This window comes from Mustelus asterias, chromosome 21 (assembly GCF_964213995.1).
Source record: "Mustelus asterias chromosome 21, sMusAst1.hap1.1, whole genome shotgun sequence".
Classification (NCBI taxonomy): domain Eukaryota; kingdom Metazoa; phylum Chordata; class Chondrichthyes; order Carcharhiniformes; family Triakidae; genus Mustelus; species Mustelus asterias.
This window is the reverse complement of record NC_135821.1, coordinates 15,391,979-15,408,231: the sequence shown is the minus strand read 5'-3', so window position 1 is coordinate 15,408,231 and position 16,253 is coordinate 15,391,979. Positions and strand designations below refer to the sequence as shown.

The window sequence follows — 16,253 nt, the reverse complement described above, 5'->3', positions numbered from 1 at the left end:
CTGATGCAAAGTTAGAAAATCTTTCCAGCACAAGAGTGCCCTGGAGATAATCCTAGAATTGAATTAGTTTGTTGGCAGCTTCACATGAACTGATACTGTCAATGAATAATTAACCATCTCTGGATCCTTCCGTTTCACCTTTGCTCCATCTCTGGATCCTTCCATTTCGCCGTTGCTAAGGACTATCCTTTTTTTGTTTACACCATCTTTGTTTACTGTCCCAACCTGAATATTTTTCTCAGTATCTACCCACTTTCTAGTGCAAATTGTTTCCAATTCTGCTGTTCGCATTTGTTGATCAAACTCTATGTCCAAGATTTTGCCAGGCTGATGAGGCAGCACGGCTTCCTGTTTCAAAATGTAAGCTGTCTCCTGCCAGTGGTCTCTTTGATCTTTAGATGAGTGTTGATGGTGCCCTGTTTAATGCTCTGTGCATTTTCCTCACCATTGGTGAATGAGTTTCTCACTCCTGTCATTCTGTGTGATCGGGATATTTTCCAATTGTCCTGCATTTTACTCAAACCTCACCAAGTTCCTCCTGTATTTTGGAATTTTAGGATCCTATCAACAATCACACCTCACTTTAATGTCTCCTTGTGTTGAACCCTGAGCCAGAATGAGTCATGAGCAACTCCTTGAAATTCACCAGTGTTCACTTGTGAAAATTAATTTGAAGTGTATTTGATACAATAACATTTCCTTTTCCTCTCTAACCTACGATCTAAAAATCGTTTTTACACTCTTTAGTTGTGCTCGAGTGACTTAGATGTCAGTCACACTATCATGTCATTTTATCATTGAATCTTAGATTCATTTGGCTTGTTGTGCCTACACTGGCTCCTTGTAAGAGTAGTCATACTTAATCCACATCCCTGCTTTTTATCGTTAGCTCTTAAATTCCTCATCCTCAAGTACCTGTTCTTCTCACATTTTAAAAACATTTTTCATGGAATCACTTCCACTGCCTTTTCAGTTAGTCTTCCAGATCCAGACAACTCTGGAAAAATCTTCTCCTTGTTTCTCATCCAGATCCTTTGCCAAGGAGTTTGAATCTATGCCCTCCGGTTATTGACCCCTCTGCCAGAAGGAATGGTTTTTCTTTATCTGCTCTTTATATTGATCAAAGCCTATCATCATCATAACCTTATATTTAGTCATCTCTTAACCTTCTCTGTGAAGTCCCTCTCCCTGATAACACCTGCTCTGTGCCTTTACATCTTTCCTGGTAGTCTGATCAGTGTTGTTCTCAATGCTGAGGCCTAACCACTGATTTATAACCAGCATGACATCTTTGCTCCTGTTATTTCATAAACCCAAGTAACTTATATGCTTTTTAAACTACCTTAAGTTGTTCTGCCACCTTTAAGGAGCTGTATATTTGAATACCAAATCACTCTGCTCATCTACATTTTTCAAAATCTTGCCATTTATTGTATACTCCCTCTGCATATTAGTTCCCCTTCATACTTTTCCGCATTGATCACCAAACGCTATGCGTTGCCCATTTCACCATCCTGTCCTGTCACTCTGACACCTATAACTATCCTCAGCACTGTCTACAACTTTGCCAAGTTTCATAGCACCCACAAGTTTAATTGTGCTGTTCCCTACATCATAGTCCAGGTTGTTCATAAAAATTAAAAATAATAATGGAACCAAAACTGACCCTTGGGGAATAGTTTGCTGTGGTGTTCCCCGGCTGGAAAAATATCCACCCTTTGCTTCCTCTAACTGAGTCTATTCCATATCCATACTGCCCTGTCCCCATAATACCAAGTGTGACATTTTGTCAGATACCTTCCAAAGGTCTATTCATCTATTACACTACACTGATCAACCTTCTCTATTTCCTCATCAAAAAATTCATAGAATTGGACATAATGTACCTTTAGCAAATCCATGCTGCCTCTCCTTGATCAACCCCTACCTTTCCAATTGAATTATATTTTTCTCTTTGATAATGGTTCCCAATAACAACTTCTTCACCAGTGTTAGGCTTACTGGCTTGTTGGTTCCTGGTTTATCTATCTCTCCCTTGACTAGTGATATAATATTTGTAACCCTCCAATTCTCTGTCACTACTCCTGTATGCACTGAGAATTGAAAAAATCTTTTAAAATATCTGTTTGATATTGGGTTATTTTAGCCTGGACAATTAATGTAATACGTGACTTGATATTGTGTAGGAGTTACAGTATAAAGTGATCACTCCGCCCAAAAGATCCATGTTTTGGTATATATGCTTCACAAATCTTCTCCCACACCCTATATATGTGTTGGTTAACCTTTTTTGGTAAACAGTTTTGCAATATTCACGTGCACCATTCCATCAAACCTTATTATGGTTGTCATAACAGCATTGTGGTTTTCTGAACAGTGTATAACGGTTTAGCTGTCTTTACTGGACTGATGCTTGTTTTTCTTGAACACATCAATTATCGTTATTATGCCCTCAACATAGTCCGGTTGCGTATCTCTCGGGGGCTATCCGGATTTCCCATCGCGTGCCAGAGCTGGCCTGCGGAGTTCTCATTGGTTCAACTCCCTACATTTACAGCTTTTGGGCTGGGTTTCCCCAACAAGTAATTCAACCATCTTCTGCAGGAAAATTGTATCATTTTTGAGTTATGTTTTTGAAACCTGTTTAGTGGCATATTATGCTTTTTTTTAATTGATTGTATTTTTTTTTGACTGAAGTGCTTTTCTCATCTTTTGCAGAATTCCGATCGGGAAAGGCGCCTATCCTTATTGCAACCGATGTTGCATCTCGCGGTCTAGGTTTGTACTCAACTTGTTTGCAGGAAAATGCAGAGCAAGCTGTGAAATTTCCTATATTGGACGAGGAGAGCTATATTTAAAGTGACGTAGTGTGATTTCCCCGCCATCTTGAGCTTTTTAAATAAGTGACTTATTTTTGTTTTTTAAAATGTCTCTTTGTTTTTTGTATTAAGGTACAGGCCTGCGGCAAGGCCTAGGCATGACAAAACGAGCACCAAGAGGGAGAGGAGATATCCATCTACCGCCACCTACATAAACCAAGCTTAGCCTTACCGCGTGGGGTCTTAGCCCCTATGCACTGGGCTGGCTGTCCAAAATTTGGGGTCATCGGATAATGTTTACCCTGTCTGCCGTTATCCAGCTCGCCCTGGCACTGTGGTTCAACCTCTGCAGCGGACTGGTTCGTTAAATAAATAGGGTCTTCAGATAATGTTTTTCCCAACTGACTGAATATCCAGCTTGTCCTGGCCTTGTGGGGTTCAAGCCCTGCTCCAAGCCATCTTAATGAAGAGAATACTTAGGGGACTTCATAGATGTTGACTTGCCCATCAAACCAGCATAGCCTAGCAATGAGGCAATAAAACTCTATACTGCCTGAGTTCACCTATCAACCAGGATACTGTTCAGGTTCCAGGTAATCTTACCCATCTTAATCAGATGGTGTACAGTGGGGTCCAGCTGAATTTGTGGCTATTTGCACAGCCTGGACACATTTAGTTGAGATTTTTGAATAAATGTTAAATGTTATCCCTTGCTTGATGAGGGATATTCCAAAAATGGGAATATGTATTGAAGAGTACTTTGGAGAGGTCAGTAGATGTAATGCATTTAAACCATGAGACTGTTTAATAACTGGTGCAAAATTTGTTTTCTGCGAATCCAGAATCCGCCTGGAAATGGAGCACTTGGTATTTTGGATACTTTATATCCACCAGTGTTCATTCTTGAAATTTGGATTTCAATTACAGAAACATCCATTAATGCCACCTCCTGGATTCCACTTGCATAACTTCAACTGCTGCCCTCAATTATGATAGAGCTTTTGGTGGCATTTGACTTATTGTGATCCACACAGAAGCAATTGTCCTGTGTGATGTATGTGAAAGATTGCATGGGGCACCTGTTAGAAGTTTGGAGCCTGCAGTTGCATGATACAGATGCAGGGAAGCCTTGCCTTTTTGAGGCTCTTTATTTACACCAGTGATAATGTATTGTACAGGTTTGTGCACTTGTTTTCCAGGTATATACTCAATGTTGGATTAGCAATGAGGGGCAAAAGAATCTACCTCGGTGCTATATAATTGTGCACGTATAGAAGTACCCCTTATTTTCCTTAGAAGTACTTCTGCTTAAAGAGCTCACATTTGAAAGAGATTAATGTAAACTGGTGTTGAATGTAGCAGTGAGGCAGGCTGCTTAATGGCATCCTGATGGTTGATGGGCTTTGAAAGAGGTTAGAAATAGATTTATTTCCTAAGGGATGGATACAGCTTAACCCCATGTATCCCCCGACCTGGTCTGAAAGAGCCTGTTTAGCGACCTATCTCTTCAGTTTTCCAACAGCTGGAATTCAGTATAATTTCAGTATTTTACTGACAAAAAGTGGCTTTATCTGAAACCCTGTTCATTGAAAACCAGCACAAAAGCCAATTCCAAGATCAGAAAATTGAAAGCAGAAACAAAATTTCCTGATAAAATCTGACACTTCCCATGTATTATCCAAATTTGATTTCCTTGATGATTGGCTTACTGCTGAAACTAAGGGGCGTGTGGAATTGTCTGCTGATTAGGGGTTTCACACCAAGCACTGCATTTACATGGCCGACCAGTTCTGCAATCAAACTGTTAAGTGCTTCGGAGCTAGAAACAAACTTTTCTAGCCACTGATGTAGATGGGAAGACCATGCACGGACTGACAGTTACTGGCCCGCTGTTTCAATCTGAGATGGACAGACTGTTCCGAAGTAACTTCCCCTTTAACGGGCACTGACAGGTAGCTAGGAATTAATGCTGTGTGTGTGTATGTTCACGGTCTCTTGACACAAAGGGTTAGAAGTACGGTCAAGTGTCACTTTAAAAAAAAAAAATTGCCCCTTAATGGGGAAACACCAGATGGAACAGTTTGCTCATTCTTAGTACAGACTGCGAAAGAAACTACTTGATCCCCGCTGGTTAGCAACAAGTATAGCCAACTGATCCATCTGGAATACTGTGTGGATTTGTGGCTCTATTGCAATCCCCGGGGAATGGTTTCTGATGAGAACTGGAGTAACGTGGTGCAAACAGTTTACTCTCAACTATTGTGAAACCCCTACTGCCAAGCATGCCAAGTATCTCCCTCACCTTCACAGGACGTCATGTCGGGGCTTGTCCGGTAACATCTTGGGCCTGTCTGAGGTTTCGCTGCCCGAAAAGCGGGTTGCAAAAAGGTTTTAAGGTAGGAACGAGTAGATCGCTGCTTTCTGCATCTTGCCTAGACGTTGTCAGAATTTGATTCAAAACTGAGAACTATTTCATGTAGGTCACAGTCTGTTTCTTGTTACCTACTGATTCTACCAGGCTGGGAAAAATTTGTTTGGAAACATGGGAGTACTGTGGCGAGCCAGTAGGCGATAGTGCGAAAGGGCAACCCTGAAAGTACTTGTTGAGGGCCTGAGCTTTTGTGGTGTGAAGCACACTTTCTTGGTAGGAAAGCTCGAATTCAAAAAGAACCAGAATAGCAGCCACGTGTTGTGATCAAATCTGCAGAAGTAGCTACATTTCTTGATATTTTTCCCAGTCTGCTGTTAATAATGGGCTCTTGAGTTTTAAAATCTGCAATCTGTGCTTTGCACTGAGGTCATTGTAGGGTCATATAAAACTGCAGTTGAAATAATATTTAATGGGATTTGAAGAAACTCGGGGGTTTTTATGCTCCACACTTTGTTTTTCTGTCCCTATTCCTTAACACAACTTCTGTCCTTTATCGCCAGCTGAGAAAGAATTGCTGGAGACTCTCCACAGCTCCAATACCAGAGGCATCTCTTAGACCTGCCAATAGGAAGTGTGCTACCTGACAGATACAGTGCACAAGCCCCTTGCACTGCTTCACAAACCTCCAACAACTCTTTCACTGACACAGTCATGGCTTGGAATTGTCGACCTGCTGATAGCTTTTTGTTTCCCAGGAAAATCAGCTGCTGGAAACAAATTTTCCCCCCCCATAGATTATTGAATATAAGTATCTTAAAAATGCAACGGATCAACCAATAGAGCTCCCTATGGTACACTGGAGTGGTAGTGTGCTAGGGTGAGCTGAATCACGACTCAAACTTAGCCACTACACCAGTAATGCAGCTATACTAATGTGTAGGGTCACTCGGCTTCTCTTCTCTTCAATTTTCAATGTAGCAAGTGTGTAGTTACAGGCAGCTCGCTGACTGGTGTTTGGTCATTAAAGAGCTGCCAATAAGCCTGCCTTCGAGATTTCTGTGGGAGTTGCTTCATGTTGCCTGTTTTTTGGTGACCTTGGTTCTCCAAGCCTTCGGAAACAAACTTTAACATTGAAAAGTACTTGTTCGTGGTCACCCGGAGCTAGACAGCAAGTGGTGTGATGCCACTGCTATCGTGCAACTTTGAGCCACAGGCATTTGAACTTCAACCTGTGATGTTGTAAATTTTGCAAAGGGTGCCTGTAGTTTGTCAGCATCAACCATGTGTGTTAGGACACAGGCGATGGTGTAAGCTTCAACTTCACCACACTAATAAATAATTTGTCCTTGAGGAGGGGGTATTGGTCAAACCTAGCTACTTGAGATCTATACCTCTGGTGTATATCAGCTGTTTGTCTTTGTCCGTCTCTATTTGATATCAATATGTGCTATAATAATTTGTTTTCCATTTTTCATGTACATTTTTATATCTGTTCATCTCTTTACTTCTGACTGTCTATTGGGGTGAGTAGTTCAGTGCTGTAATGTCCGCCTTTGTTATTTAAAATAGGAATAGCACAGTGAAACTTGAGCCCATTCTTGTAATGAGAAACAGACTTCAAAAATAGTTTGTCAGTAAATTCCAAAGAAAAATAATTTGAAAAGCTTCAAAAGAGAGTCTGGGCAATAGATGCAGCATAGGCTGGGAGTTGTATTGTTTCTGGAGAGTGGGCTGGAGGACCTTGTTTTATGACAAACTGCGGCCCTCTGGTGCTACCTGAAAGTCGGGCTACAGAAAAGTGTTCAGCCATCCATCCCAGCGTGTGGGACTTCTCGCCACAAGGGACTGCTCGATGCATGCTCTCCCAGCTCCACTGGTCCCGTGTCGCAGGGCGGAGGTCGAAAGGAGACCGCCAGAACCAAAGAAACGGGATTGGCTGCGGCAGTACGATGGAGGGAGTGTGCATCGGACTGGTAAATACCACGCAATACAGGAGGGAGGAAATCTGTATTTCCTAGGTATCATCTTTTAAAATGCAGATCTTAAATAAAGGTTAAATTATGTCTTAAATCTGAAATTATCGATAGGGTTAAAAGTTATCATGCAGTTACTGGTACAATAAGAGCTTATAGTTTGGTGTTCTGTTACTTTCTAACCATTGAGTTCCATGGGTGCAGTGAAAATTATGATAGCAATCAGATGAACTCTTAAATCTTTAGACTGATTCCCTTCCGAAGACTTCCTTATCAATTCAAAAACAGTGGGAACAGAAAAGTGCTTCCTGAGCCAGGCAAAACTGTTCAAAACCCGGTCAGTTACTCAACCTTGTGCACACGTTCACGGTGGTGGAATGGATTCGAGCAATAGTCAATTTGGAGGTCCTGGATTGGGGAGTGCAGCACAATGTCACACATCTGTCGTAGTAGGGCGGCACGGTAGCACAGTGGTTAGGGCGGCACGGTAGCACAGTGGTTAGCACTGCGGCTTCACAGCTCCAGGGACCTGGGTTCGATTCCTGGCTTGGGTCACTGTCTGTGTGGAGTTTGCACATTCTCCCCGTGTCTTGAGTGGGTTTCCTCCGGGTGCTCCGGTTTCCTCCCGCAGTCCAAAGATGTGCGGGTTAGGTTGATTGGCCATGCTAAAAATTGCCCCTTAGTGATCTGAGATGCATAGGTTAGAGGGATTAGTGGGTAAAATATGTAGGGATATGGGGGTAGGGCCTGGGTGGGATTGTGGTCGGTGCAGACTCGATGGGCCGAATGGCCTCTTTCTGTACTGTAGGGTTTCTATGATTCTATAGTTTTTAGTGATCAGCAGTTGCACAAAGTCAGATTCCTTCCCACTCTTAGATTCCGTGGTTTATGTTAATTAGGCATTCACTTAAGCCCAAATGTCACGGTTTAAGATATTGAGAACCTTGCCATCTCCAGTATTTAGAAACATGATATCTTGCTGGTGTTTATCATAAATGTTTTAACCTGGCCAGCAGTGACAATTGAGAGACAATTGGATACTAGGTTTTTATATGTAGTTACTGTATTCAGAATATTACAATAGAATCTCCACATCCAAACGTTCCAGTCAGCGGTCAGCTAGTTGGTATTGTGCCACATTCCTAAGTACCAGAATGGATTCTAGTGATCATAGACCAGTAATTCTATGATAATTTCTAGCCCTGAAGAGCGTTATGAGCTTGAGAGACGTAAGGGAGCATTCCTTCACAGATGCACTACATTTAGACCAGAGCTGAATAATGCCTGTTATTTTCTGCCAATCTACTTGGGGAAGATTGGTGTGTTGCTTTATTATTTGAGAGTCACGGTGGCAGTAACTCGAGCTCCATTGTGGGTCTATTTTAAGCTCAACGTAATGTTGCTTGAAACTTTGCCCTTCCTGTTAACTGTGCCTATGGTAGCACCGTGAGCTATTACTTTATGTTAGTGTGGTGTCAGGGAAGGGTGGGGGGTCCGTGTGTGCTGTACATGGTGTGACATTTGGTACCCAGAGTTTTTCTCTGTGTTGCTAAACGGGAGGGAGACCTCATCTGAAGGAGTGCTCCTTTAATCTTTAAAAGAAACCACATCATAGACAGTATTTGGTGTGGGGTAAGGCAGTAACTGTAAGTTTGTCTAATGGATTTTTTTGCCTAGCAATTCTGTTTTTTTCCCCCCCAAAGTAAAGGTCTGAGCACATTTGGCCTCAGCAGGGAAGCAACTCACATCCACTGGCTGCAAGGTGTTGGGTTATAGACAGTGTTTGAAGCGAGATAGTTTTGATTGAAGATGTAGGTTGTTAATGGCAGGTTATAAATTTACTCCTGCAGCTCATAAACTGTTGCATTTTAAATTGAGATTTCAGGAAATGGCAATAATGTGGGAGTGAGCAGGGTATTCAAGTCCAGCAAATATCAGTTATGAAATACATCCTGCCATACAGGTTCTGCTATTTCACTGGTGACCAGAGGGCATTTGTTGCTGTTTTATTTCCTTTTATACGGGAAAGTGAGATGCAAAGTAGTACAATTGTAAGAGCTTTCACCAAATGCCCAACATCAGAAACATTGAGGCAAGGTGCGTCATGTTCCATATACTGTCGTGGAGTCTCCCTCCTCGCCACCCATTAGAAGGATCAGTCACTATTGTGGCTCGAGGCTTTGAAAGCTCGGCTGTCTTCACAGATTTTTGTTAGAACTGCTGCTTGAATTTTTAAAACCTAGGTAGCGATCAGAGCCTAAAGGCGTTTAAATTCCAGCAATTTCTGTTCATGTAAAACCGTATTATAATTTGCTAACCCAACAAGACCTCTTCTTAGTTCAGCCAGGTTTGTGTGCAGCCTCCTTTCCGAGATAAATATAGTGAAGGAGCATTTGGATATGCTGAAGGTGTCAGAAACTTCAAGTTTCTATCTAGCTTGTCCAATTATAAAGTCTCTTAAGTCTACAACTTAACTGAAGAGGAACAGCACTTGCCAGGCTGAAGCAAATTAGTTTCTGTTCTGGGACAAAGTATTTTGAGAATTCAGTGTTTTTCCAGTTTATAGAGCAGTGGATCTGCTCAACTGAGTGTGTTAGTAAGGTGTTTTATGTTTGTGCGCAGAGTGTTCCGCTGTTTGGTATGTGAAATTGTTGCTTCAAAGCATGGTGTGGGTTTAAAAACTCTGCATGTGATGGGGTCCCACTGCAGTATAGTAGCATGAACTGTGAAGGTGCTTGTACTGGAATTTTATTCTAACTATTTTTTTTCTGCCTGGCTGTTGTGGTGTGCTGTTTGTGCTGCTTCAACCTGGCACATTCCCCTCCTTTCCACACCACACTGCAATTCTGCTTTTACAGATGTGGAAGACATCAAATTTGTCATCAATTACGACTATCCCAATTCCTCCGAGGACTACGTTCATCGCATTGGCCGTACAGCGCGCAGCACTAACAAAGGCACAGCCTACACCTTCTTCACACCAGGCAACGTGAAACAGGCTAGGGAGTTGATCAAAGTGCTGGAGGAGGCTAACCAAGCCATTAACCCAAAACTCCTACAGCTTGTTGATCATGGGAGAGGAGGCGGAAGAGGTAACTGAATTCTTTACTTGCTATGGGACACTTCATTGGGCAAAACGTTGTTCAAAGTTTATCCCTGAGACACAAGGTAGTGCAACTCTCCATAGTGAACCGGAAATCAGTAGACCTTGTCACGTTCCTTGTATGTTTGTTGTTGCTGAGGCACTTAAGAGAATGCGGAGCAAATGCAGAATATTGGTACCTCCATTTAAGAATCATCAATCAGTTTTTGAAAGATGTTTGCTTGGCTGCCTTTAATAGGCAGCTATGCATCTGCCTTAAATAAAACAACCTTGCATTTAGTGTTTTCCTCTTTCAGAACTTCTAAATCACTTATAACAGAATGCGAAAACCACGTGCTCGTTAGGGTGGGGGTTCGAGGAGGATGGTGACTTCACAAGGGCAGAGGGGGCTTCGGAGGTTCCCCTGCAGAATAGAAATCCGCTTCGGACCCGCACCCGAATCGGGTGTCGGTAAAGCCGCGATCTGCTCGGAATCGGGTGCAGATCGCGGTATAGGCCCGACGCCCAACTTTACCTCGATTTCACGCGGGCGTTTTAGTACAATCGGGCCCGATGACTATCGCCTTCGTTTTATTGACATTGAGGGAGAGATTTTATTGACCAGTGGTTTGACATAATAAGGTGTTGGAAGCGGATTAAATAACTTAAAAGGGGAAACAGATGGAATGTTCTTGAACAAAACCACTTGAAACATTGGTTTTCCTAATTTTAGAAGTGAACATTTAATGGCCTAATATTCCAGGTTCCTGTAGCCTCAATTTGACCATTGAATTTGGATTTGAAACTTGTTTTTGGCCATTTGATTACAGGAATATCTGAATAATCTTATGTTTGCCTTTAAGGTAAAGGGGGCAGAGCTCGCTCTTGTGTGCTGTGCTGTAGAGGGATAGAGCACACTTGCAATTCCCTGCACGTGTAGAGTCTGAGGTTCCTCGCTGAGCGAGGAGAAAGCAACAGGCTACTGGCACCAGACTACTCTCATACACGTTGAATAGCAGCGTGTGCAGAGACTTGGAAACCAGTCACCACCTGAACTGATTGTGTGTGACCTGAGAGTGAATTCAGTAGGTGGGCAGGGAGGAGGAACATTATCTTTTGGCTTAGTAGTAAATTTGAGTGATGTGGGGTCAATTCTGGTATTTAATGCAGCACCAGACTCCAGTGAGGGTGATTTATCCAGTGTGACTGTGTTGTGCAGCAGTACAATTTAATTATGAGACCTTCACTAAACTTGCTTCTGTTTTCTCCTCCTCCTCCTCTCTCCCCCCCCCCCCCCTCTCTCTCTCTCTCTCTAGGAGGCCGATCCCGTTATCGGCCTACTGGCTCCAACCCCAATACCATGTACAGAGATGATCGAGACAGAGGCCGCAGCCGGAATTTCCGAGACCTGGATGGGGACCGCAGGGACAGGGGAGATGGGGGCAGGTTTGGGGGGCAGAGAGATTCCCGAGATGGCAGCGGTCCATTGAGTAAGCAGAGTTTCCGATCTCCACAGGCCAACAGTTATGGAAGCTCTGTGTATGGTCAGCAGTCAGTCCAATACCCAAACTTTACCCAAAGCGGGCTGTATGGGGGTACTAACCCAAGCACGTATGGAGCTGCATCTCAAGCAGGATTTGGAAAACCAGGTAGCTATCAAAGTTCAAGTGTGGCGGGCACTTATGGAGCCTCTGGGTATGGCGCTACTGCTCAAGCTGCAGCTTATGGTTCAAATAGCTACAGTGCTTCGACCTCTGCTAGTGCAGGGCGGCCCCCACAGACCTCAGCACAGTACAGGCAGAATGGGCTCGGACAACAACCACAGCCACTAATGTCTCAGACATACACGCAGAGCAGCTCATTGTTGGGTTACATGTCCCAAGGGGCCTATCAGTATGCACCACCACCTCCACCACCACCTACTTCACAGGGATCAACCCGAAAATAATTTCACTTTTGTAAAATTTACACTTTATTTCCCTGTTTAAAAGACCTAGGCATCAACTCCATTTTCTACTGAAGAGTAAAGTTTAGAAAGGATGAGTAAATTATACAATTGCATCCACCTTGACTTTATTACCATTATAGTGAGAGGCAAGAAGCAATCTTTCTGACGCTGATCCACATGATCAAACATGGGCTGTTCTGTTAAAACTTTACTACTGACACCTACTGTAAATCTCATTGAGATATAGGTTGTGTGTTAATGCTTGCAAATCATGGCACAGAACTAACCTGCTGATCACTCAGTGCAATGGAGGCAGATCATTGGTCACTGCTTGAACCTTGATCCCTGCTTATCTCCTAGTAAGTGTTTGAACTCCTGTAGTGCCCTTGGTTCAACCACTCTCCTGAATAATTTTAAAACCAGCTTGTTCCATTTTTGAGTGCATCTTTTAAAAGGTAGGTTGGTGTCTCTTAAGTTCTTGTCATGTAATTTTATCAGAATGTCTGCCGATCCTATAATTTGACCGTAACCTCAAGCCAGAAAGTCATGGCCCTTTTCACTCTGTGATAGCAACAATTTCCAGTGCAAATGCAATAACTGGTTAAAATGTGACGAGAGAGGATGTTGAGTCAAATTATCGATTTTTTTTTTAAGTAACTATACCAAACCATCAAAAATCCTTTCTACTTAATGCCACTTTTACTTTGAGTCTCTTTCAGTGAAAACTTTTTATTTGTGTTTAAACTCGAGCTGCTCTTGGGCATCTGTGAAAGACTAGAATTCATTTTTAGAACAACCTTTGGATTCTATATGTAACTTCAGGCAGAATAGTGAGCACACAACTCAGCTCTAACATCTCTTTGGTTGTGAGATGGGCGGATTGATCTGCTTCTGAAAATTCTGAACATTCTGGGGAAAGTTCAGAAGGGAGGGGGGGGCGGTGGGGGGAGTCTATTTACAAAGAGGTATTGACATGGTTCTCAGTCTGACTTGAAGGTGAGGAATAGTGATGCCCGTGACATCCAATTTAGGCAATGAAGACTAAACTGAAAGAGCCACGTTTTGGCTCCCTTGTTTTTGAGTACGTTTTCTGTTTTTATGAAGTAGTCTTAATTAAATTGATATTTGGAATAAGCAATAAAATTGAGAAATAGGAACAGCTTCTCAGTAAAACAAGTCAAAAGGAGATTCCTGAACAGTGAGAGTGAATTGACTCTTCCCAACCCTCCACCATCTGTCGAGTTAGCACAAGGATGCTAAGTTACAGTCGCCTTTTAAGAAATGGATAGTCATTTTGCAGTAATGTCCCATGGTGCAAGCAATGAGGTCTGACTCATGTCAGTGTTTAACTCAGGTTCTGTTGAAGTGTTTTAGAATTGATTTCTGATGGTTTAATATTGTTAACAAGCTGAAGTACTGGAACTGTTACTCAACTACTTTCTTATAGTCACCAGCTTGTTACTCTCTCTCCTTCCGTTGTCTTAAGAGGAATATTGCTCGACAGCAAAGAGGAGAGTCATCCTTCAATAGTTGCTATAGGTTAACCAACAGGTGACCAGAAGTTGCACCATTGTTGAGTGCATTCTGATATGTCAGACCACTGCTCTGCTGAGTAATTTTTCCATACAGCAGCAGCATGTTGTTCCTGTTATATTGCTTTTGAGGTTAATTTGACCATTTTCCCTCTTAATGATTGGCCAGTTTTTTATATATATATATATAGCTAAGCGTTCATGCTGCTGGTAGGTTTTTTTCAAATAGTTTGAGTGCTGGAAGTATCGTTAAAGGTAGGTGTTTCATAAATGAACTCATTTAACAAACAGAAAAGTCCATTTTCTTCTCCTGAGGCATTGTATGGAGTATATAGCAGCTAATTTTAAAATCTGAAACCACCACCATCTTTTGGCGGTTCCGTTGATAGAATTGTAACAGCTTTCAGATCGTGTGGTAAAGCTTCAAGCCTGCTTTCTTAAGCTTCCCTTGTAGGTCCAAATGTCCGATCATAAAACCCATCATTAATGCAAAACCAAGATTTAGAATCGAAATGAGACCAACCAAAATGTTTGTCCTGAAGAGGGGAAATCTTTGCGGTTGCCGTCGGCTGTAATGCTATGTTCTGCAGCCCAAGCTGTTTTGATGTAATTTGAATGACCTTTACCGTCTCTCCAATGCGTGCATTGTTCTGCATTCAACCAGTAACGTCATTCCTGTTAATAAAACTTGAACTCTGCCATTTGCTTACTGTGAATCTGTTTCGTTTTGATATTGCGATGCATGTTGTAAACGCATTGATTCAAATGCGAGTGCGACTGTCCTGATGGGAGATGAAATTTAGTTCCTGAAATGTGCCTTTCGCCTACTGGTGGCATCAGCAGGTTACCAGCACCCGTGATAAGACTGCCAAGCTTTGCAAAGTTTACACTTGGCATAAAGAGGCTCCCTTTTGACATTTCTAATTTGGGGAATAATGAAGCAGAGGGAGGGGCAGTGAGGGTAGTTAATATGTAATTTCACGTGAGCAAACCTGCATCGAACCACTCACAGCCTGTGAGAGCGAGAACTGGCAGTATTGATGCCAGCAACATTTTGAAGACATGTTCTCAGGCAACTGGACCCTAGTCTTTCCAATCAGAACAGATTGTCAGCATGAGGGTGAGACTGCTACCAGTCATTAACTAGCCCTTCAAAGCAAATGTCAGGTCTCACAATGAACTGGTGTGATCTTCTGCAATGTATTTTCCCCCTCATTTACCTGGTTACTTTTACAACCAATCTACAGGTTAAAAACCTTATAACACCAGCATTTTTGAGTTCTGGCTCAGATCATTTTATACAACATTATGGATGTAATTGTGTGCAGCCTGGATGCAGAGTTATTGAAATCTGACATTGCAACTATTAAGATTACCTGACACCCTGCGCTCCAACCCTCAGTGGTAATTTTTGTCTGTTATGGGGCCATACACTCAGCAGAAAAGAAAGAGCTGGGTGATTGGACAAGCAGATTCTAGGGATAGTGACAACCATCGGACAACTTTGTGACTTCCACATTTTCTTCTTTTAAATGCTTTAGGTGTTCTGATGCAGATTTTTTCCCTACTTGCAGGATTTAACAGTGGTACAAAATAACCTTATTCTTTGCAACTTGCTCTGAGTGACTGAAAGTCGTTATGTACTGTTGGCCTGTCAATCTTTTAAATCTAGAGATTTATTGCACCCCAACCTATGACTGCTCTTTAAACTAAGAATCCTGCAGCTGGTGAAGAATCTCAGCAGTCTAAGCAAGTCTTTGTAATTTTTCCTTGTATGTGAAAGATTTCACCTTGTGAGGTTGTACCCAGTGTCAGTCTTATTAATGTGCTATTTTGATACTGTACTGGTTTTCTTGTATTTTGCAATTCCAGTAATAAAGAGATATTTACCAAAGGAATGGCTGCTGATATCTGAAGTGACCTGGTTGTAGTCTAAAATTAAATGTAAACAAAAGGACTATCATTCCTTTGAAGAACGGGTAATAGTTATGAGGGTCACTGAGCCTTTACATGATTGTGGCTGAGTGGTCAGGTAATAGTTCTTGCCTGGAGTTCAGAGGAATGAGATGATTCTGAGGGGGCTTGCTGGTAGATGATGAGCTGGAGTGTCTAGAAATGCTGGTAATCGTTTTAAGGAGTTGGGCGTTTCAAATTAGGATGAAAAATGCTGCTGTTGGCACTGCACTCTTTCAGGCAACTGGAGATCATTCCATCATACTCCTAACATTTGTCCTGTAGATTGTGGACAAGTTATGGGGAGTGAAGAGATGGGTTACTGGTCACACAATTTCCAGATCATAGAATCCCTACAATGCAGAAGGAGGCCGCTCAGTTCATCGAGCCTGCACCGATGACAGCCACCCAGGCCTTATTGTAACCCCATATACTTAACTCTGCTAATCCCCATGACACTTAGAGGCAGTTTAGCATAGCCAATGAACTTAGCCCACACATCTTTGGGGGGAAACCTAGGCACCCGGAAGAAAGAAACTCACGGAGAACGTGCAAATTGCACAGAGATGCTGTCC

General features: G+C 42.4%; 1 protein-coding gene across 2 annotated transcripts in view; it reads left to right on the top strand.

The window, feature by feature from the left end:
• The window catches only part of LOC144509136 (putative ATP-dependent RNA helicase DDX17), a 45,496-nt gene extending 29,877 nt beyond the window's left edge, over positions 1-15,619 (top strand). Inside the window, exons 11-13 of one of the 2 annotated variants that reach the window (XM_078237538.1) lie at positions 2,719-2,778; positions 10,022-10,255; positions 11,562-15,619. In XM_078237538.1, the coding sequence (XP_078093664.1) occupies positions 2,719-2,778; positions 10,022-10,255; positions 11,562-12,193 (926 nt within the window). In that variant the 3' untranslated portion in view covers positions 12,194-15,619. Of the gene's footprint in view, positions 1-2,718; positions 2,779-2,951; positions 6,828-10,021; positions 10,256-11,561 lie in introns of those variants that run through there. The other variant, XM_078237539.1, reaches the window with a different exon arrangement.
• The last annotated feature ends 634 nt before the right edge of the window (positions 15,620-16,253 follow it).